This window comes from Drosophila santomea, chromosome 3L (genome assembly GCF_016746245.2).
Source record: "Drosophila santomea strain STO CAGO 1482 chromosome 3L, Prin_Dsan_1.1, whole genome shotgun sequence".
In the NCBI taxonomy this organism is placed as follows: domain Eukaryota; kingdom Metazoa; phylum Arthropoda; class Insecta; order Diptera; family Drosophilidae; genus Drosophila; species Drosophila santomea.
In genome coordinates, this window is record NC_053018.2 from 3438648 (window position 1) to 3459315 (window position 20668).

General features: G+C 43.1%; 6 protein-coding genes across 8 annotated transcripts; 2 read left to right on the plus strand and 4 right to left on the minus strand.

Moving 5' to 3' along the window:
* Window positions 1–1283: 1283 nt before the first annotated feature.
* Window positions 1284–4336, minus strand: LOC120448450 (protein ERGIC-53). Its single transcript, XM_039630466.2, has 5 exons — window positions 4118–4336; window positions 3212–3930; window positions 2661–3136; window positions 2279–2404; window positions 1284–2214 (listed from the first exon to the last, which is right to left on the minus strand). Exons 1-5 carry the CDS (start codon window positions 4296–4298, stop codon window positions 2178–2180), a joined length of 1539 nt encoding a protein of 512 aa, XP_039486400.1. The 5' UTR covers window positions 4299–4336; the 3' UTR covers window positions 1284–2177.
* A 911-nt stretch (window positions 4337–5247) lies between these two features.
* Window positions 5248–14132, minus strand: LOC120448447 (zinc transporter foi). 2 transcript variants are annotated; one of them, XM_039630461.2, is made up of 6 exons: window positions 13719–14132; window positions 8055–8654; window positions 7651–7987; window positions 7415–7584; window positions 6336–7352; window positions 5248–6271 (listed from the first exon to the last, which is right to left on the minus strand). In XM_039630461.2, the coding sequence occupies exons 2-6, from the start codon at window positions 8490–8492 to the stop codon at window positions 6107–6109; spliced, it is 2127 nt and encodes a 708-aa protein (XP_039486395.1). In that variant the 5' UTR covers window positions 8493–8654; window positions 13719–14132; the 3' UTR covers window positions 5248–6106. The 2 variants fall into 2 exon arrangements, with proteins under 2 accessions (XP_039486395.1, XP_039486396.1); XM_039630462.1 differs by lacking the exon at window positions 13719–14132 and adding an exon at window positions 10404–10424.
* Window positions 14133–14515: 383 nt separating this feature from the next.
* Window positions 14516–15687, plus strand: LOC120448451 (pyrimidodiazepine synthase). Its single transcript, XM_039630467.1, has 4 exons — window positions 14516–14654; window positions 14712–15295; window positions 15355–15476; window positions 15532–15687. The coding sequence occupies exons 1-4, from the start codon at window positions 14627–14629 to the stop codon at window positions 15560–15562; spliced, it is 765 nt and encodes a 254-aa protein (XP_039486401.1). The 5' UTR covers window positions 14516–14626; the 3' UTR covers window positions 15563–15687.
* Window positions 15688–15805: 118 nt separating this feature from the next.
* On the plus strand, window positions 15806–17950 carry LOC120448452 (pyrimidodiazepine synthase). 2 transcript variants are annotated; one of them, XM_039630469.1, is made up of 3 exons: window positions 15830–15964; window positions 17051–17637; window positions 17698–17950. In XM_039630469.1, the coding sequence occupies exons 1-3, from the start codon at window positions 15934–15936 to the stop codon at window positions 17833–17835; spliced, it is 756 nt and encodes a 251-aa protein (XP_039486403.1). In that variant the 5' UTR covers window positions 15830–15933; the 3' UTR covers window positions 17836–17950. The 2 variants fall into 2 exon arrangements, with proteins under 2 accessions (XP_039486404.1, XP_039486403.1); XM_039630470.1 differs by lacking the exons at window positions 17051–17637; window positions 17698–17950 and adding an exon at window positions 16144–16962 and having other exon boundaries at window positions 15806–15964.
* Window positions 17937–19007, minus strand: LOC120448453 (pyrimidodiazepine synthase). The gene is made up of 3 exons (XM_039630471.2): window positions 18748–19007; window positions 18129–18697; window positions 17937–18071 (listed from the first exon to the last, which is right to left on the minus strand). Exons 1-3 carry the CDS (start codon window positions 18773–18775, stop codon window positions 17937–17939), a joined length of 732 nt encoding a protein of 243 aa, XP_039486405.1. The 5' UTR covers window positions 18776–19007.
* Window positions 19008–19210: 203 nt separating this feature from the next.
* Window positions 19211–20642, minus strand: LOC120448454 (pyrimidodiazepine synthase). The gene is made up of 2 exons (XM_039630472.1): window positions 20518–20642; window positions 19211–19996 (listed from the first exon to the last, which is right to left on the minus strand). The coding sequence occupies exons 1-2, from the start codon at window positions 20543–20545 to the stop codon at window positions 19299–19301; spliced, it is 726 nt and encodes a 241-aa protein (XP_039486406.1). The 5' UTR covers window positions 20546–20642; the 3' UTR covers window positions 19211–19298.
* Window positions 20643–20668: the final 26 nt, after the last annotated feature.

The window sequence follows — 20668 nt, forward strand, 5'->3', positions numbered from 1 at the left end:
AATGGATTGGAAACGATTAAGTAAATGTCGGGGTCTTAAAATTGTATAGTTTAGCGCTTAAATATATCATTTACCAGAAAATGTATAATGTTTTGTATTTGCCAACGTAACTCGATGATGACTGAGGTATCTTAAATGCAATTATTTATTCTAAAATGTAATCGAAACAGGTTATATACATATATTTGCGTACTATCCATATAATTATTTAATATAATAAAATTAAGTGTTAGTTTTATTTTAAAAGTTTGTGTACTTCACAAAATAATTTGTATTCACATTGCTTTAGGACTTTAGAATAAATTGTATTATAGAAAACTTTTTGACACTTTTGGTTCATTAAGTCTTTTGATAAATACTTTTTATATTTAATTACTTTTCTTTAAGGTTTATTTTTATTTAAATTGCTAATTTATTTAATCATTGGCTTTTGCCCAGATATATATTTCTTGCAGAAGTACGTTTTTAGCAATGTAACAAATAATTTACCTTATTATTAATGTTTTGGTCGCACACTTAGTAAACTTTATCTATGCAACTTTTAAAGGTACATTAACTTCTACGTTTACGAACTCAAGAAGGATGTACTAAGTCATGATTTAGTTTAGTCGGTCGTGTGTAATTCGTATACTATAAAGTGAGTTTTTTTGCAGTGCACACATCTCATTCCTGCTGAGAAAAGCCCCATTTTCTATGTTTGCCAGCCTCATGCCGATTGGCTGTTATAAAAAGTTAATAGCCGTTCAAGGCCCCCCTCCAATCCACTTATAAACTGGTACTGCTCCTGCGCAGTGGAAGTACATAGGACGCGGAACACATAAGCGGAGCTACCATCCAACCGCACACCAGGACTGCGAGAAGTGAATCCTCCGGTATAACCCATACCCCGATCCCGTAGAGAATTTATAGCATGAGCCGCGACTGCCGTTGGCTTCTGTCCATTTATCTTTGGCTGGGTTTTTCCTGGGATTCTTCCTTATGCGGTGGAATGGGGTACTCAAACCACAGAGGACCTGCCCACAATGCCACCAATGGCAGTTACATTTTATGGCCAAAGTTCACCAGAGCCCAACTCGTTCCCCAGCTCCACGCACTTTGGCGACCAAGTGGCGCCATTTTTGCCGCATTGTCATCAATGGGAGGATGGGGATGGGCAACTGACGGGGATTGTAGTTTATGCTTACGAGGACTTTTTAAGAAATAAACTTTTTCCTCTGTCGACATCAGCAAAAATAATATCGTGTTCGGAAGAGTATAAAAATAAAATGAGTAAAACCATCAAGTTGAACAGTTTAAGATAGACTTTTCTATAAATTGATTTTTATTTTCAGTTTAAACATTTCTATCGAGACTGGAATGGACAACATATATAAAAACACACTTCACTTCAATTGTTTCATAATTTATCAGTATGTATATTAAGATTATTCAGTAGAAAACTTCCTTACATCGCACCAATGATGATGCGAATCAAACAAAAACTTAGTGAGACAGTTCATCATAATTATTAAATAAATTCACTTTCTGGCGTAATAACAAAAAAGCTGGCTAACTAGCTTTGTTGAATATTCGGCGCATGAAAATGGGGAAAAAGATTTATGTTGCCAATTCAGTTTTAAGAGCCGAGCCCAAAAGATTCATCTCAACTCGATAATTAGCTACGTTTACGGAATTTTCGTACATATATAGATTTTGCGATTTTTATTTTTTTTTCGGATAGATTTTTTTTGTGCTTTGTATAAATGCCTGCACACATGATATGCAGAGTTGAGAATAGAGTGAAACTTTCGACTTGACTTGCTAAAACAAATAAAAAACATCTTCTGTTGGCTATTACTAAGGGAAGTTTGTCTTGTGGCTTCTTCGACGGTTTCTTCGTTTTGTATTGCGTGGCATTGTCATGAGGCATACATCATTGATCAATTTTCTTGTTCTTTCTTTGATTAAGTAACGACTTGAGTTTGTATTCGGTTCCTGACTTGTTTAACAGACTTCTATTTAAAAACAAACAGTTACACGTAATGGTAGAGCATGCTACGCTGAAGTCTTAAATCTTTCATTTTAACTAAATTTAGTTGCTGCCTAGTCAGGTGTGCGAATCTGTTTCCTCGTGATTTGTGTGGGTGTATGCTTGTGTGTTTGTTATTCGTTACGATCCCGATGAGTCGCTAATTCGCCTAATAGAACTTTTTCGCCTGCGCTTCGCTGCGGTTTCTGCAGAAAAATTTGGGCGTATTTATTAGTTTTGAATCTAGGTTTAAATATTGCATTAACTCACTTGAAGACGTTGTAAATGAAGACTAGCAGCAGTTGCACAACAGTAACGCTTAGGAACAATGTGACTCCAACGCAATTGCCCGTGGGACAATTGGCCACCTGCGCTGCTCCCTGTGGCGCTCCCAATCTAATGAGTAAGGAAAACACATATTGAGTACATAAACGCATATTAAGGAGGTACTTGGAAAGTGACAATAAATTGGTAAGTATGTTAAATCTGAGTAAAGTATTAGATAAGCATATTCTTCTGAGTCAAAATATTGCTGATAAGGTTAAATTTAGTTCGAGCTCAGATCGAATCTGTCTCAGTTAATTGAATAAATTAGCTGACTTCGATGATAACTGGTTTAAGAAATTATTATAAGACTGAGTGTATTCCTCACCTTTGGCCCACGTGGGTGATGCCCTGCTTGACCTGATTCATGCCATCGCGCATCTCGGCTATGAGCGTTTGTACATCATAGCCGGTGGATTGGATTTGTGCTGTAGGCGCATGCTTCTGATTCGTTTGAATGTTATCAGTGCGCACATTGATATCGCCCACCAGTTGACGTATCTCGCGGATGGAGCTGAGCAGCATGTTCTGATTGGTAAGCAGAAGATCGACATCGGTTCTGCTGACAGCGCCAACGGGCAGCTGTTGCTGTGGCACTCCGCCGGCAGCAGGTGGAGGCAGAGCCTGTCCAGCACTGCGCGAGACCAGCGACAACGTGGTTTCCTGGCGGCCAATAATCTCATCCACCTTGCGGGAAAGCTCGCGTAGGTGATCTGCAATTTGGCTCTGACCCTGCCAGATCTGACGCAGCTCACGCTGGTTCTCCGACTCGTAGAACTCCTCCCAGTCCTCGTCGTCTTTGTGCTATGGGATTATACGAAAGTTGATTATCAGAACTAGCGATAAGCCATCTTTATCAGCTGGCTGCGTGGCAATTACCTCGTCCGGATGCTCCTTCTTGTAGTCTTGCTTCTGTTTCTCCAGTTTATCCTGGTATTCCTTGTACTCTTGCGTCAGCTTCTCCTGGTTGTCCACCTTGGGCGGCTCCTGCACTTGTCCAGCGGCATGCAACGAGGTGGTCAGAAAATGGAACACATCGTGGTCATCGGCCAGACCGCCAGTGGCGGCGGAGATGCCAAAGTAGCCGTTCTTGGGCAGATTAACGCCATCCGCTCGCAAACACAGCTCGTAGTCATCGTTGTTGTTGGACATTCCGTTGTGGATAAGGACGGTTAGCACATTGTTGTAGTACTCGATGCGCGCCCGCGTGGGGAAGGGCTTGTTACGGAAATCCCTTAGGCAACCGCTCAGGAGCTGAGTGGTTCCATCGTTGGCATGGTCATACAGCTTGGTGCCGTCATTGAGCACAGCACTGATGTAGGGATTGTTGTGCTTGTTGTCGTTGTCAAAGGAATCGAACATAATGGCCAGACCATTCCAGCGGTCGGAAGATCCGAATACCGGCCCATTGTAGTCGCCCTTCTCCGTGGTGTACCAGAAAGCCAATCCATCGGCTCCGATCCTGCCACGTCCCGTCACCCGGAACACGATCTCCACGTCCCACCAATCGAAGTTCGTCTGCGACTTTGTCCAGATGGCACCCTTCTGTGATCGCAGCGATGGCGCCACGCGCACACTTTCCGAACTGGCGATGGCATCTGGAATAAGGAGCAACAAGTTGTGGCTATAGAAACACCCAAAATCTTGGTCAAATCGACATCCAAACAAAGTGCCTGCGTGTACACTTGGCCGCCTCGCGCCATCTCGCTCGCACCCACGGCCGCAGAGCATCAGCGAGTGGGCCAAAACAACTGACGTGGAGCTGCGTCTTCCACTCGTACTCACTTCCCCCGTACTCCCAAAACGGCACGGTCCCGTCTTTTTGAGCCAAATACGGCGGCTTGAACGAGTACTTGTACTCGAAGCGCCGATGCACGCTCACGGCTCCAGGACTCAGGTTGCCGGTCGCCTCGGAGCTGGGATTCCACGCCAGGAAGCAGAAAATGGCCAAGAATATGGGCCGCATCTTTGCAATTATATGTTGACAACTAGTGGTGGGTGGGCGACGATGGTTTAACTGATACTATCGATAGGCAGCCGGCTCCGATATGCAATGGTATCGCACTGAATGTACTAAAACCATTGTAGAATTATTTTAAATCAAATATTATTATCTATAGTTTGGTACCCTCCAGCTTATAAAAATGTTGAGCAGCCTATAAAAAGTAACCTTTATTTGGATCACAATTTGAAACGTTTTGAGATCAACATTTTTGCAGCTATTTTTTTAATCAAGTAAATTACCTAGTAGATCTAAAAATAATCGCTTTCGATTTCGGAAGATTTCCGCTCGATATCGAAAATACCCGCCAAATTCAAAAGTTCTTGTAATCTCTACGATGTTGAGGTGGAAAAACATTTATTTTGAAAATTTAAAAAGTGTTTACGTCCCGTTACAAAATAAACATAAATATAGCAAAATACGCGCCATTCGCATGTGCTGGTGCACAATTACACGACTTACATACATACATGTTTATCAATACGTTATTGTAAAATTATTTCGTTAGTTGTTTCAATTGCCTTTTGCGTGATATCACCAAAGTAGTATTACATCCATTTCTCCAAAATTCCTTTAGCACAGTGTGTGTATAATATGTTTACATCTTTATTCTTTGTTTCTGGTTTCCCGATTGTAGTTTTCGTAGAGCTTAAAGCTAGAATTAATATAGGTTTTAATGCCTCGGTAGCACATAATGTGGGCTTCATAAAATATTGTTAGTGGCTCAGTTTACACAAGTGATAGCTTTGTGTGCAGATCGGTGTGTGGGGAATAGTCATTAGTGGCGATCGTGCCGCATTTCGCGCCATTTTACAAATGTTAGTTACTCATTTTGAATCACAATCACTTTCGTGTTAGTTGTGTGCGCAATCAAAAGAAATACAACTCAAATCAATAATAACATAATCAAAAGTTTTGTTTTAGCTTGGTTTATTACAAAATCATAATTAAACAAAGGTGCTACAGGGTAGCGAAAATCTAAATTATGCATAATGGTGCATTATAATAATCTTTTCAATTTATTACAAATACGATAATAAATTAAGCTTAAATGGGTTTTGTGTACATTTCCAGAAGTGGAAATAATATGCGTTCAAGTCGTTAAGTACTGTCAGAAATCATAACAGTGGTGGACATCCCTTGATTCTGGGTTTAGAATGTTAAACTCGCATAAAGTAAACGTGCGCACTCTAGACTACAAAATACAAAAAGTATATGTATGTATACATATCCTACAATATATTTATCGTAATTTTTAGGTTCTTTTTTCTTCTGCGTATAAGATCAGTAATTAAAGGATTATGGGATCCAGATCCAATCCATTTTTTGTTACTTCTTATTCTCATTTGACAGCAACTTTCTCGGCATGCTTTTCAAATGGTTTCATCTAAATTCAAGATCACTTTACAAACTAGCCATTCAAGACATCTTACATTAAATTGGTTGTGAAATGGATTCGAACGCAGTTCAAAAAGGAAAATTAGGAACGAAAATGAAACGAGTTTGCTGAATTGCCTCGCTTGTGTGTGGTTGTGTGTTTCATAAACTGGATAACAAATGCGTTTGATAAGCGAAAACCGGCTGTGTCTGTGGTTCTGTTTTGTGTAACTTCCTGGAGTAATGTAAACAACAATGTAATGAAACTATACAAATAATAATTCAAGAGGTCCTATAGGCTTGGCGAAAAAATGCAGTTAATACACAAGATTTGCTGCAATTCACATAATACGCTACAAGATTCGATCCGGTTGGTTACAATTTCACTTATGCTATTAATGCGCGTGCTGGTGAGATGCTCCTCCCCTTGTGCCAAACGCGCTCATCAAATCGCCCTCGTAAAGGGCAATCAATAGCATTATCCCCACTCCGCTGAGCATGCCGAGAATCTGCAGCAGGAACTGGCCCACTGATTTGTGCGAGGCCGAGATCTCTGGCATCTGCAAATATAATATACTTGGAATAAGTAATTGTTTAGAGGTGCACTTTATGTTGCCCACTCACCATATCGACTAGGGCAATGTAGATAAACAGACCCGCCGCCACGGCGAACATCCACTGGGCCACATCGGGGGACTGACCAAAGGCAATTCCAAAGATCATGCCGATGAAACTCAGAACTCCCGTCAACAGGTTGTAGTAGACGGCCGACTTCACCGACATGCCCGCTTTAATTAAAATGGCAAAGTCACCCAGCTCGTGTGGCAATTCGTGGCAAAAGACAGCCAGCGATGTGGAGAAGCCGCCGGCAATGTTTTCCGCAAAGGCAGCACCAATGGCCATGCCATCCGTAAAGTTGTGCAGACCATCACCCATGATAATCATCCAGGCCACGGCGCTCAACGTTTCCGGCGGCGAATGGACGTGTCCATGGCGATGACTGTGACCGTGATGTGAGGACTCGTGCTCCCGCAGGATCACAGTCACATGATCATTCCGGCCGTCTTTATCCTTAGCGCTGTTTGCTGCGTACACCGCGTTTCCGTCCAGATCGGTGACAATTGTGTTATTGTCCTGGCCCTCATGACTTTGCTGGTGGCTGTTGTGCTTGTGGTTGTGATTATGGTGATTCATCTCCACGCAGTTCGTGTGCAGCGTTGATAGTAGGGATTCGGCAGCGGCGGCCATGTCATTGGAGCCATCGTGATCGCCCACACCGTTACGCAGCTCCAAAGCGGAAGGAGCATCTCCGCCAGCGCCCGCCGCCGAGTTCACTCCATCGCCTGGCAGGTGCATCCACTCACTCTGCTTGTTGTTCATGGTAATCTCGTCATAGCAATAAGGATAGGAGCTGTACTTTTGCTTGCAGATCTTGTCGCCAGCCACTGAATTGTTAACCGACGAGTCGGGATCACGCATCACCTTCGCCCGCGATGGTTTCTTCGTCTCCTTTTTCTCCACGCTCTTGCGCCACTCGGAGATCATGGTCAGCGCATGCTCCATCACGTAAAAGAAGATGATGCCACCCAGGCAACCCAGTCCTTTCATGATCATCCCCCGCTCATCCTGGCCTGCAAGAGACTATTAATTGAACGTTAGTCATAGCTGTGGACTAACCCATTAGACTTATCAGCTATACTTACATGGGGAAGCAAGTGCAGCAGGGCATCGCCAGTCATGGTACCCACGGCCAGCGCTACCAGATATTGGATGATGTATTTGTAATACCGGGAATTCATAAACGGTATGATGGCCACGCCTACCAAGCCGAGGATGCCGCAGGCAAATACGGAAATGAAAGCATAGATCCACACTGGAAAATGAGAAACAGATAAGTAAGGAGCTACGAATGGGCCGTAAGCTGTGTCTAACAACACACCATAAAATATATCCTTGTTCTCTAGCAGTATTTCCGTGCTGTCAATGCCGGCCAGGACAACAGGTTCAATACATCCGCCGTTTTGGGCTGCCACCTCATGCAGGAGTATCGGACACAGATGGAGCAAGTCCATATCGCTCAGCGTAAAGCTCTTGGCCTTTTCCTCGAGTGGTTGTGTGTTGTTGTTGAGCAGGGGTGCGCATATGACGTTGGAGGTGGTGTCATTCTGCATAAGCGTGCAGTTGTTCAGCTGCAAATTGGGATCTTCTACTTCATCATGAACGGGATGATTATAGTGGGGCTGGACATGATGCACAAGGCGACTAGCTGGAACGCACTTTAAATAGTAAATCGGAGTTAGTAAGCAATAAAAGGAAGAACGGAACACACGTTTCAATACTCACAGTTCCTTCACTTGCCCCACTGACCAACGCGTGGAGGCTGAGCTGCTTAAGTAGGCCATCGAATACGCTGCTGTTCATCAGCTCATCCCGGGCCATAAGCTTCTCGAGATAGTACTGGGTGATCTGCGGGACGCGGGATTCGGATTCGGATGTGTGATCGTGCCCATGGCCGGCATGGCGCTTTTCTCTCCTCGATGGCGGGCTGATGCTGTAGTTAGAGGTGTCGTCGTCGCCAGAAGCGGATCGCTGCTGTCGCCGATCGGTGGTTTCACTGGAGGGACTCAGGTTCGTGTAGACGCGGGCATTCAGCTGTTCCTGACTGTTTTGGGCCGTGACCAGCGAGCCCGGGCCCAGCAGACTCTCGATGTGATCCTGACAGTGCAGGCGGTGTGCACAGAGTAGGCACACCACGCATACGGCCATAATGTGACGCGCCATTTTTCAGGCCCGACTTGCTCTCGTTCTTCCACTCCTGGGACTAATGCTAATGTCTCTGTCTCTGACTCTGACTCTCGTTTCGGTTTACTGCCCAGCTCGGTTGGCTACAATCATTATATATCCACCGATCAGTCAGTCGTCAATTCACTCGCTTATTTCGATCTGGAATTGAATGGGAATGTCAGCAGGAGATTAGCCAAAAACGAAAACAAGTACATCAAGCCAACACACAATTCTATTTGATTAAATATCGTTTATGGGGCTGCTCTCTACTGTCAGCCCCTTATTACCATCCCACACTCATTAAGTCAGAACCGATTTACAAAGGCCATTTGCCCATTGCATAACCAAAATAGCCAGCGAACCAAAGCGGAAGTTCAAGATCGTTCGTTTGTGGATCGATCGACACCTCCAAGTATGGGACATCAAACAACTGGTTTTAGGTGCTTCAAGATCGCCATAAATGGACGGTTTCGCTGCATTCGTTGTCTGTGATAAACAAAGAGTTCTTTCGGTAAGGCAATTGGATATATTTCACTTTTATTAGATATAAATTTGAAAGCGGTTTCTACTTAATTTTTATGATCTAACAGTTCGTACCGTTCAAAAATCGAATTATTTAATATGTTTAAGCATACAAAGAAATATAGCACCTGATAGATAGACATTTCGACCTTTATCACTTGGAAGCCCTATTTAATGCACATTGCGTTAACATTCCTACTTCTTATCAGAGCATTTGCTTTTCAAATCACAATCTCATATTTCACTGGTTTTAATCGAATTTTCAATGCCAGAATTAAAATGTTCGATTCTATGTCGCTACTTTTCTTTAGATAATCGACACTACACTGCACGAAAATCAGCCGAGAAGTTACATAACGATAACCCATTGGTTATTAGGTATTTACCAACTAGTTTTAAGCTCCTAGCCGGGAGCCAAATTGGTGGATGCCATGCGGCTTCTTCGATGAGCAAAATGCGAGTGGCACGCGCCAAAAAAGAAATTCGCCAGGCGGAACTGGAATATTTCCCAACCTCCTCCCCCACTACTAAAGGAAAATTAGTTTGTTATTGTAGTGGGACAACAACACTTGCAACAACAACTTGTTGGGACTCGGACAATTTTGCAATTGCGCATTAATGGCAGTTAGTTCAACGGTCCTGCATTGAAATCCAATTTATTGATAAAACTTTGGCGAAAATTTACGACACAGGTAAATACGTATACACAGAGATACACGTGGGTGGCTCGCTGGCTATATCGACTTAATAAAAGCGAAAGCCAAAACCACTATAGGTAATAATAGAAGCGTCATTGTTGTTGCATAAAGTTCGGTTTGGTGGCGTCAAGGTCACAGGAAGTGGGCGGGCTGCCGTTGCACCCGCGGCATTGACAAGGACACGCGTCGCCTTGGCAAGGTTGAGGTTGAAAGCTAAAGTTGAAGCTCTGGCATTTGTTGAGGAAATTAACTGCCAAACTGGCAAAAGAAAATTTGCGAATAATCACTGCCAGGCAGAAACTTAATTTCAGCGCAATAAAAATCAATCAACGGTGCTCTTATTTGCATACAAATTCCCCAAATCAGATCAGACACAATTCATCGACAATATTCCCAATCAATCCAGCAAACTCAGTCAATTGGTCAAGTGCTGCCGCCATTGACCGATTGTTTCGTTTGTATTTAGTGTTTTTTTTTTTTTTGTTTTTTAAATCAAACCTCATTTAAATTCTGTTCGCGTGATTTAAATGGAACCACTGCGAGAAAATGTTTAACGATCTCGTTTTTATGACGGCGTCAATGCTATAGGCCCTCTTTTTCGGGGCCATCAATTCACTTCACTTTCTTCCACAGCACACTGGTCGCACATTTATTGAAATATTTTTCAAAATATCTGAATATCTCGTACCGAAAATTTATATCTTTGGGAACCAAAACACTAAGCCCAACCGATCTGCGATCCTCACCACCACTGAGCTTTGCAAGCGCTTTGCAACTGAGCGGCGCGCGTCGCTTGCGGTTCGATTTATAAGCCAGTTTCATTGCTGCCTAATTGAGTATATATGTATGTACATATGTGCATATCTATGTGTATCTCTATATGACTGGGACCACATTAAAGCATACCCACATCGAAGGCGTGCTAACTTGGCGGGGCGTGGCTGATTTTGTACCATGTCTAATGTCGACGAGTACCCCAGAACACAATGATTCCACCTTCATGTTGTGCTCTTGACCAAAAGACTTAATGCGGTTCGAAAAGAGATCTAATTAAAATGTCAATACTATTGGAGTAGATCAGCGGATTATTTAAATCCTAACCAAACTAATTAATTCAAAAATTATTACTTTTTTGGCCAGCTTTCAATAGCTCAATTATCTCTTAATTGGCCAATTTAAATGGACTTAATTTACAAAAATATAAGCTGCACTTACTTGTAGGTATTTAATACAAAAATATTGTGTTTAATTAACATTAAGAACTTTTATTGTTTCCAGTTTCAACTGAAATCTAACATATCAAGCGGACACTGTACCAAAAACGTACGGCTCGAGTTGCTGAGTCAACTTCAGTTCGCATAACATCTCCATATCCAAAATTGTGCCCGTCTGTTTTTTTGTGGTAATTGTATAGTTGGAAAGTCACTGAACTCGCTGCTGGCTCAATTCCATACGTACACCAAATTTTGCATGGTATCTCCAGCGAATCTTGCTGTCGTAGCCAGCTTAAATTTCAGCATAGTACCCCCTACAGAAAATGAGAACGGGTTTTGTTCAATGCATATACAAACTTTTGCTGAGCAAACATAAATGAATTTCATCTGAGACCGCCATTTTTACAAAAATTCGTTTGGCATCGCATAAGATCTCCATGCTGAAATTTCAGGAGAAGGGTGGCTCTCATTTCGCAAATTGTGAAATACCAAAACGTTCTGGAAACTTTTCGCTGACTCAACTTAATGAAATTTCACATGAAATCTCCATTTCATAACCTCAAATTTCCTGGAACCCATTCCACTTTTTATGCTTGGATCGCATAATCAAATTTCGCCCGACATCTACACGAAAACCCAAAATTGCACACGCGATCGCTCAAAGTACAATATATATACATAGGTAGATAAAAGCGGCCAAAAGCTGATGAATCACTAGGTTGAAATTAATTTCACATGATATGTACTACATACTTGTATCCACGTTTTAGGACGTGACACTAAATCATAACCTTAAATCGCATAATATAAAAAGTCTAGAGTCGTACTCATAAAACTTCTCGTACGATTTATATTAACATGTGTACATACAGATATTTACCAAGAGCTTAGCACAATCTGCAGTTTGTTTAGCCTGAAATTTCAACCGTACAGCTTCATTTCAAGATAGCCTCTCTACCTGCTGAGCAATTTACCTGTATCTTGGCCGCAACAGAAAAACGAAATTCATACCTGAAACTTCAGCGAAATAACCTGCGAAAAGGTGTACCCAAGAATCCAAGCACATACACATACAAATTTGGGCATTATCTTTTTCGTTTCTTTCTTGTTTTTGTTATTTACACCTTTTCATGAGCTAGTAAATAGTTGGCCCAAAGCTCGATGTGAAATTTCAGTAGACGATGGAGGAAGATATGAAAAACCTCGGCAATGTGATGGCCACATGGAACTGAAGTTCTGGATGGATAGAAGCCAAGTACACAAAACTAGACTAAGCTGAGCTGAGGTCAATCACGTCGGATTCGGAACCGAACTCGGAATCCGAATAGACAGCTACGGATCCAATCCGATTGGATCAAATCCGTACGGGACGAGGCTCTGACCTTGCCAAGCTGGTCGTCTACTGAATTACATACTATGTATGTGGACTGGCTGGCTGGCTGGTTTAATATTCAGCTAGTACGACCACTGACACATAACTGATGTTGAAGGGCTGGCCATATGCGATAAATAATTCATCTGGGGGCATCGAAATGATCGTGGATCGCCGAGAATTGTTTGTTTTCCGTATCGAGTTGTTGGATGGTTGAATGGTTTACTGCCTCAGCTGTTGGCGCCAGGTTGCAAGGCATTCGCTGCTGATATTGCATATTTCTGTTTGCAAATTGTACATATCAGCATGTGCAAATTGCGCTGCCTCATGAATAATTGATTGGCGGCGGGTGTTTGTTGGAGAAATGGAAAAGTTCTCGCCCGATAAGGATGCTTCTCCTTGGCCCCCACCATCGGAAACAACTATCTATGATTCATGCACCACCTACACTTCTAAAAAAAAAAAAAACATAACTATGTGGATGGCGGCCAAAAGTGCGAAGGAAACACATGTTGATATACATGTGGGTCAGTGGCGATAACAGTGACGGCAACCAAAGGGGGTTACGGAATTAAATATATTCCTTATGATTTAAATTGAGATAACAATATTGTAAAATGACGTCATCGGTGATAAGGGGTCTTATTTATAGGAAAAAGGAAAGTGTATAATTTATTCCTTGATATGCGGTCTTAAAAGGTTGAACACGTGTAATGCAGATCGCTTACATCACATTATTGACGTATTGATTTATTTAAATATTGATACTGCTGCAGATAACGTATAAGTTACTTAAGTTATGACGTTTCCTAATCATTAAAAATACAATCTTCAGTTTTTTGCTTAGCTAATGACGATTTTTATAGGGGTATATGAATAGTTTTTGTTGAGTTTCTAAGGCAATATAATTTAAGCTACACCTACAGCGAAGTGGAGACCCCTTCCACGTTGTCATCCCCTTCTAGAATCTTATCTAGCTGCGCCACTGGCGATAAGCATTCTGGCCCGTGTGCTGCTACTTATTTCTCTGATTTTGCGTATGTAATTAGGCTCTTAAGATAACGCGAATGGAAATGGCATTCGGAATTGCGCTGAATTATGTACATATAGAACATACTCTGATGACTATAAGTATGTCGATCGAAAATAGCATAAAAACGTGCTGAATATCAGTGTAGTTACGTGTGCATCTGTGTATGTGAGCGTACAACAAATACATATGCATCTAAGTGAGCGGGTGTCAAAATCACACGCACATGGAAATGTCCCGCTATAAATAAATACGAGTGGGTGGTGTTGGGTGAATTGTGGGCGGTGGGATGGGGGGCGCGTCGCATGCACTTCCAAATACTGAATGAGCTTACACCAAGATTATTCACAAATGCGGGTAATTAATGCAAGCCCACTACTAACTCACCCGTAAATTTGCCGGACTGTTTAGCACATCACCACACACCGTAACACTAACACGCACTCACACAATTGCTAGAGTTATTGCGGGATCGAAGATAATGCTGGACGATTCTGGGATCTATAGAATTGGCCGATGCGGTGGGCGTGAATTAAAGAGGCCGTCGAGATAACGCCGAGTGTCAATTACAAATCACGGGAAATCGAATCTGCATTGAGCGGCGAGATTTGCACGGATACGGAGTACGGGATGCGGCCACCAGCACCAACACCAACACGGGCTCAATTACGCAAGGGCGGGCTAACTGTAAACATTTTTATCTGTACACGCTAAACATATGCCGCAGCAGCCATCTCTCTTTCGCTCACACCGCCAAACACAAAAAATCCGCAACTAAAACAATTTTGTTATAACAATTATCGATAGGCGGTAGGGATGTGGAAAAACACTGAATCATGGGCGATAGCTATCGGTGTTACGTTATTATTATGCTATATATCGATAAATTACCAAACAATGTAATCTCTTGCAACATGTTTTAAAAATATCGGATGATTAAAATATATATTTGATCTTTAACTAAATAAATTAAATATTACCCGCAATTTACGCATTTTTGAATTGGCGTTTTAAGAGTCCGCGTTCTTATTATGTTATTAAAGACTAACAAAAAGTATTAACTTTTCGATAACGGAATAAAATAATATTTAAAAAATTACTTTAAACCTATATCACAGCTGTTATAATATAAGTATGATTTCAAAATTTGTATTTCTAAGCAGCCCCACGACGGTTCTATATAAATTCATTTCGAAATCTAGGCACCTTAACTTTTACTATCAAATATCGATAATTATCATAAACAACGCGCAAAACAGTTTGTCTTTCTTCACTAAAAATTAATATTGGCAAGAATGGGCGACACTCAGCATTTAACTATTGGTTAGTATGGCTTACTATATCCCAGATCCACCTTTAAAAGGCGCATATACGTTGCAGGCTCTAAAAAGCCCATATATCCGGATGATGGGATCTTAAAGCTGTATTCGATGCGCTTTTGTCCATTTGCACACCGTGTGCATCTGGTCCTGGATGCCAAAAAGATTCCCTACCACGCTATCTACATCAATCTTCACAAGAAACCCAAGTGGTTCTCCCTGGTGAGCAGCTCCACCAAGGTGCCGGCACTGGAGTTGGTCAAGGAGCCGGGAAATCCTGTGCTGATCGAGTCGCTCATTATTTGTGACTACCTGGACGAGAAGTATCCGGAGGTGCCATTGTATCCCAAGGATCTGCTTAAGAAGGCCCAAGACAAGATCTTAATCGAGAGTTTTGGAGAGTTCATCAGCGACTTCTACTACCTGGTGCAGCACGAAGATCCCGAGCAGTTGGTCGACACCGATCTCTACGCCGGACTGGTCGCTTACGAGGAGGAACTAAAGCAACGTGGTAGCAAGTTCTTTGGTGGCGCCAGCCCAGGAATGCTAGACTACATGATGTGGCCCTGGTGCGAGCGTTTCGCCTCTTTGAAGTTCACTTTTGATGAGAAATACGAATTGAGTCCGGAACGTTTTCCAACTTTGGTGGGTTTCATTATGTTTATCAATAATTCTTTGAAATTATTGAGATTATTTTATTTCAGATTAAGTGGCGCGACTTGATGCTCCAGGATAATGCTGTCAAGTGTTTCTATCTGGATGGCCAGACCCATGCCAAATACATAGACTCCCGGCGATCGGGCAACGCGGATTACAATATGCTATAGTACGATTTTACGATTATACTTATAATATGTGATTAATCTATTTTTAATTTTTAGCAATGAGGCTAAGCGTGTCAAATTGGGCTAGTCTACGATTTGATGGCATTTACAATTCAGCATTGTATATATTTTTGCACATAGAATTATGTAACTACTGCGACAGCCTCTTATTGTGATTGAAAAATAAATCCTTGCATTTTTACTGTTGAAAAAGGTTTAGGTTTCATCTGTTTTTTGAGTATTTAATTGAAGGAATACAGTTGTAAGCTAAAGTTAAATGTATCAATTTAAATTGAACCGCGCAGCAATCGAAATATATTCGATATACTCGCTTGTCCAGCCCAGCGACTACGACCACTATATAAGTTCGCGGAATCCCTCGATTTGTTGTCAGTCGATCGGAACTACTTTGCCACCAACATTTCGCGTCTTGGGAATTATCTTAAAAACGTTAACAAAATGACACTGCCGCAAAAGCACTTCAAGAGGGGTGAGTGGGGGGCACTTCAAGGTCACCGGGATAGTGACTTTGCAAAAGTCAGCAATTGATTTCATAGTTTTATCAAGACCTCACATAGAGAGGCGTAAACTACGCAGAGATAGAGATTTAATTTTAGCCCAAGCATAATGGAAAACTTTCCGCTGACGTCACAAATCAACTTTCAACAGGTTCACCCAAACCAGAAATTCCCGAGGATGGAGTCCTGCGTTACTACTCGATGAGATTTTGCCCGTACTCGCAGCGTGCCGGTTTGGTGTTGGCCGCCAAAAAGATTCCGCATCACACGGTTTACATCGATCTTAGCGAGAAACCAGAGTGGTACATCGACTACAGTCCATTGGGAAAGGTGCCGGCTATCCAGTTGCCACATCTGCCAGGACAACCGGCTTTGGTGGAGTCCCTGGTCATTGCCGAGTACTTGGATGAACAGTATCCGGGCGAGGGTACCCTTTTCCCCAAGGATCCATTGCAAAAGGCGCTAGACAGGATCCTCATTGAACGCCTGGCGCCCGCTGTCAGTGCCATTTACCCCGTGCTCTTCACCAAGAATCCACCCGCCGATGCCATCAAGAACTTTGAGACCGCTCTGGATGTTTTCGAGCAGGAGATCACCAAGCGCGGAACTCCCTACTTCGGAGGCAACAAGATCGGCATTGCTGACTACATGATTTGGCCCTGGTTCGAGCGATTCCCGGCCCTCAAGTACACTCTGGATGAACCCTATGAGCTCGACAAGACGCGCTATCAAAATCTGTTGAAGTGGAGGGAACTGGTGGCCCAGGATGAGGCTGTCAAGGCCACCGCCTTGGATGCCCGAATCCATGCCAAGTTCATGAAGACCCGCCATGAGAACAAACCCGACTACGATGTCGCCTTTCAGCCCTTGTAAAGAATGCAGGAATGAATGACGGAAATCAACATACTTAAACTTAAATTGTGAAGTCGTTGCCTATTAAGAAAATATTAAATCCACCTATAAAGTCGAACATAAAATGTTATTTTTGCCTTGTCAGCAGGGATTTGGGTTAGTGCTTTTATTCCTGCTAATTAATCAACTTTACATTGATCTTACAGGTTCCACCAAACCCGAGCTGCCGGAAGATGGAGTTCTTCGTTTCTTTTCCATGGCCTTCTGCCCCTTCAGCCACCGAGTTCATCTCATGCTGGCCGCCAAACAGATTGAGCATCATAAGATCTATGTCGATTTGATTGAGAAGCCGGAATGGTACAAGGACTACAGTCCTCTGGGAAAAGTGCCCGCCGTGCAGCTCACTGGGGTGGAGGATCAGCATACGCTCGTGGAGTCGCTCATCATAGCAGAGTACTTGGACCAGCAATATCCCCAGACACGACTCTTTCCCAAGGATCCGCTTCAGAAGGCGCTGGACAAGATTCTAATTGAACGATTTGCTCCAGTGGTCAGCGCTATTTACCCTGTGCTGACATGTAATCCTAATGCCCCGACAGATGCCATACCGAAGTTCGAGAATGCCTTGGATGTTTTTGAAGTTGAGTTGGGCAAAAGAGGAACTCCGTACTTTGCCGGCCAATCCATTGGAATCGTGGACTACATGATTTGGCCTTGGTTTGAACGTTTCCCCAGTATGAAAATCAATACGGAACAAAAGTATGAGCTGGATGCGAAAAGATTTGAAAAGCTGGTATGTTAAAATTACACAACTTAAGTTACATGTATCTCATTATAATTCCTTCTCCTCCAGCTGAAATGGCGCGATTTGATGGCCCAGGATGAGGTTGTGCAGAAGACAGCATTGGATGTCCAGCTGCATGCCGAGTTCCAGAAATCCAAAACCCTTGGAAAGCCCCAGTACGACATAGCCTTCAAGAACAAGCTCTAGAACGCAAACTGGTTTAGCCAAGATCAAATCTTTGCAACCGGCTTTGGACTGCATTTATCTTTTATTCATTCCAAGCGAACAATTCAAATAAATCAAGTGCATCAAGCATCCTTCACCAGCAAATTGTAGTTGGGTCGGCCCAAGCTGCGTGTGCGCAAGAACTCTGCCTGAACCTCGGCCTCCATGTAGAAGGCCATCACAGCCGGATCTCGTTTCATGCGTTCCACCCAAAGAGTCTGAAAAATAGTGTACTTATGTACTTAAACCATCCGGGAAATTACAAAGATGCTCACCAGCTGCGGGAAGCGGCCCACATCATAGTTATAGTCCTCTCCACGCTGCAGCTTGAGGAGATCGAGGCGCTCACACCAGGGCCAAATCATGTAGTCCAGAATGCCCGTCTGCTCGCCACCAAAGAAATCTGTACCACGGCGAGTCAGCTCCCTTTCGTAGATGTCCAGGCCGCTCCAGAAGGGCTCCAAATCACCACCATCGGATGCCTTAAAGAACGCACCTAGCACCGCTCCAAATCGCTCGATTAGCAGCTTATCCTGCACTTTTTTCAGCGGATCACGTGGATAGAGTGGTCGCAGTGGATACTGCTCGTCCAGATATTCGCAAATCAGCAGCGACTCTGTGAGCACTGGTGGTCCAGGTTCTCGCACAATTTCTAGAGCCGGCACCTTGCCCTGCGGATTCTTGTCCAGCAGCCACTCCGGCTTCTCTGTGAGATTAATGTAGATGCTGTGATACGGTATCTGCTTGGCGTCCAGGACCAGATGCACTCGTTGGGCAAATGGGCAGAAGCGCATTGAGTACAGGCGAAGGATACCATCTTCGGGTACATCCGGCATGGGTGAGCCTGTCGGGCACATTTATTAATATCTCGGATAGCATCCTGGAACTACCCACCTTTTGCCAAATGCCTGCCGTTACTCATGATGTGCGTGCTCGGGTCCAGAGATGCAAGTGGTGATAGCGATTGCCATGCGAGTGATTTATAAAGCGCAGCTCACTGCCCTTCGCCGGGTGTCTTCGCTTACCCGGCTGAACTTGGTGGCTTGCGGCTGACACACATACCAAGCCATGTGGATACAGTGAAGCCTCTTTGGAACCTGCACATTGTTCCATAAGTTTTTTAATTATTTACCTTAAAATATTACATTTACCAATGAACACAAGTCCACAATTATATAGATTTTACTTAAAATCATTTTAAAAATGATGTATATTCATGATTTCTTGATTATAGTCTTAATCTAAGGAGATGACCATGTATATACCCGGTATGCACCTCATACCCAGCCCTCTATGTACCCTTGTATCCAAAATTCAAACCCCGTACCGTGGGATCTGGAATTAATTCATTAATTGATTGTTTGTATGACATTAAATATTTTATTCATTATTGTTATTTAGAGCATTAATAAATCTCCTTGTTATAGTTTACTTTCAGTTGTGATCTAAGCCAGCAGATCGTAGTTGGGTTTGCCGGCATTGCGCGTGCGCCAGTACTCGTTGTGCTGCTCGGGAGTGGCATAAAAGGACTTGACCACCGAGTCCGCCTTCAGCAGAGCAATCCACTTGCTGATCTTGGGGAAGCGACCCTCGTCGAAGTTGTACTCCTCCTTCAACTTCAACTCAATCACGGACAGGCGTTCGAACCAGGGCCAGATCATGTAGTCCACAAAGCCCGGCTTGTTGCCGCCAAAGAATGGGGTACCACGCTTGGTCAGCTCCTGCTCAAAGATGTCCAGCGCCGCCCAGTAATCCTCCAGACCAGTGCTGTGCATCAGGATCTTTACGAAGGCACCGGTGATGCCGCTAAAGCGCTCCAGCAGGATCTTGTCCTGGGCCCGCCTCAACGGATCCTTGGGCAGTAGCGGATTCTCCGGGTACTTCTCGTCCAGATACTCGGCAATAATCAGCGACTCGATGAGCGAGGGCTGATCCTTCTCCGCCACCAGCTGCAGTGCAGGCACCTTAAGCAGCGGGCTCACGTCCACGAGCCACTCTGGTTTCTCGGTAAGATTGATGTAAATGGTGTGATGGGGCACATTCTTGGCATTCAGGACGAGATGTGCGCGCTGCGCGTAGGGGCAGAACCTCATGGAGTACAGGCGGAGCACTCCATCGTCGGGGAGGACAGGCTTGGGGGAACCTAAGAAATGCATTTATTTGCCAGTTAATATTTCAGTTAGCAGATAAGAATGGTATTTGCATATTAAACAAAGTTATTTTTATAATATTTTATGGAGGGTTGTACAAGTAAATCAAGTTGCAACCCGAAAATCCGCCCCTGTATTTTTCGATTAGCAAGTCATTGCACTACAGTTGATGTTGATAGGGCCCAAACGTGATAAAGCTAAAAATTTGTTGATACGCTATCTTTTAAAGTTTTGGTTCGTCAGATATCGGGTGTAATTATATAAATATTTCTAGTGTCATAAAAAATCGTAATGAAGTTTATTTACCATCTGCCAGTTATATTACTCAACATATCTAACATTTTGGCAAGAAATCCCAATAATTCATGCGAATTTGTGTAACATCATGAAATACAAAGTCGTTATTCTGTCATCAGGAGAATGTTGGAGAACTGGATTCATGAATAATAATAAGCAAATAAACTAATGACATGGGCGTTTCTCTTGGCGGCGACTACAACTGGTTCTCTCTTACCTTTGGCCAAATGTTTACCAGCACTCATTTTGGTTACTTGAAGAACTGAACAAAATTCACTTAACTGTTGAAGTGTCGACGTTGAATTCCGAACTGAATTTTCTCTTCGATGGCGCTCTGTTTTTATAAAGTTTCTATAAAGGCGAATAAT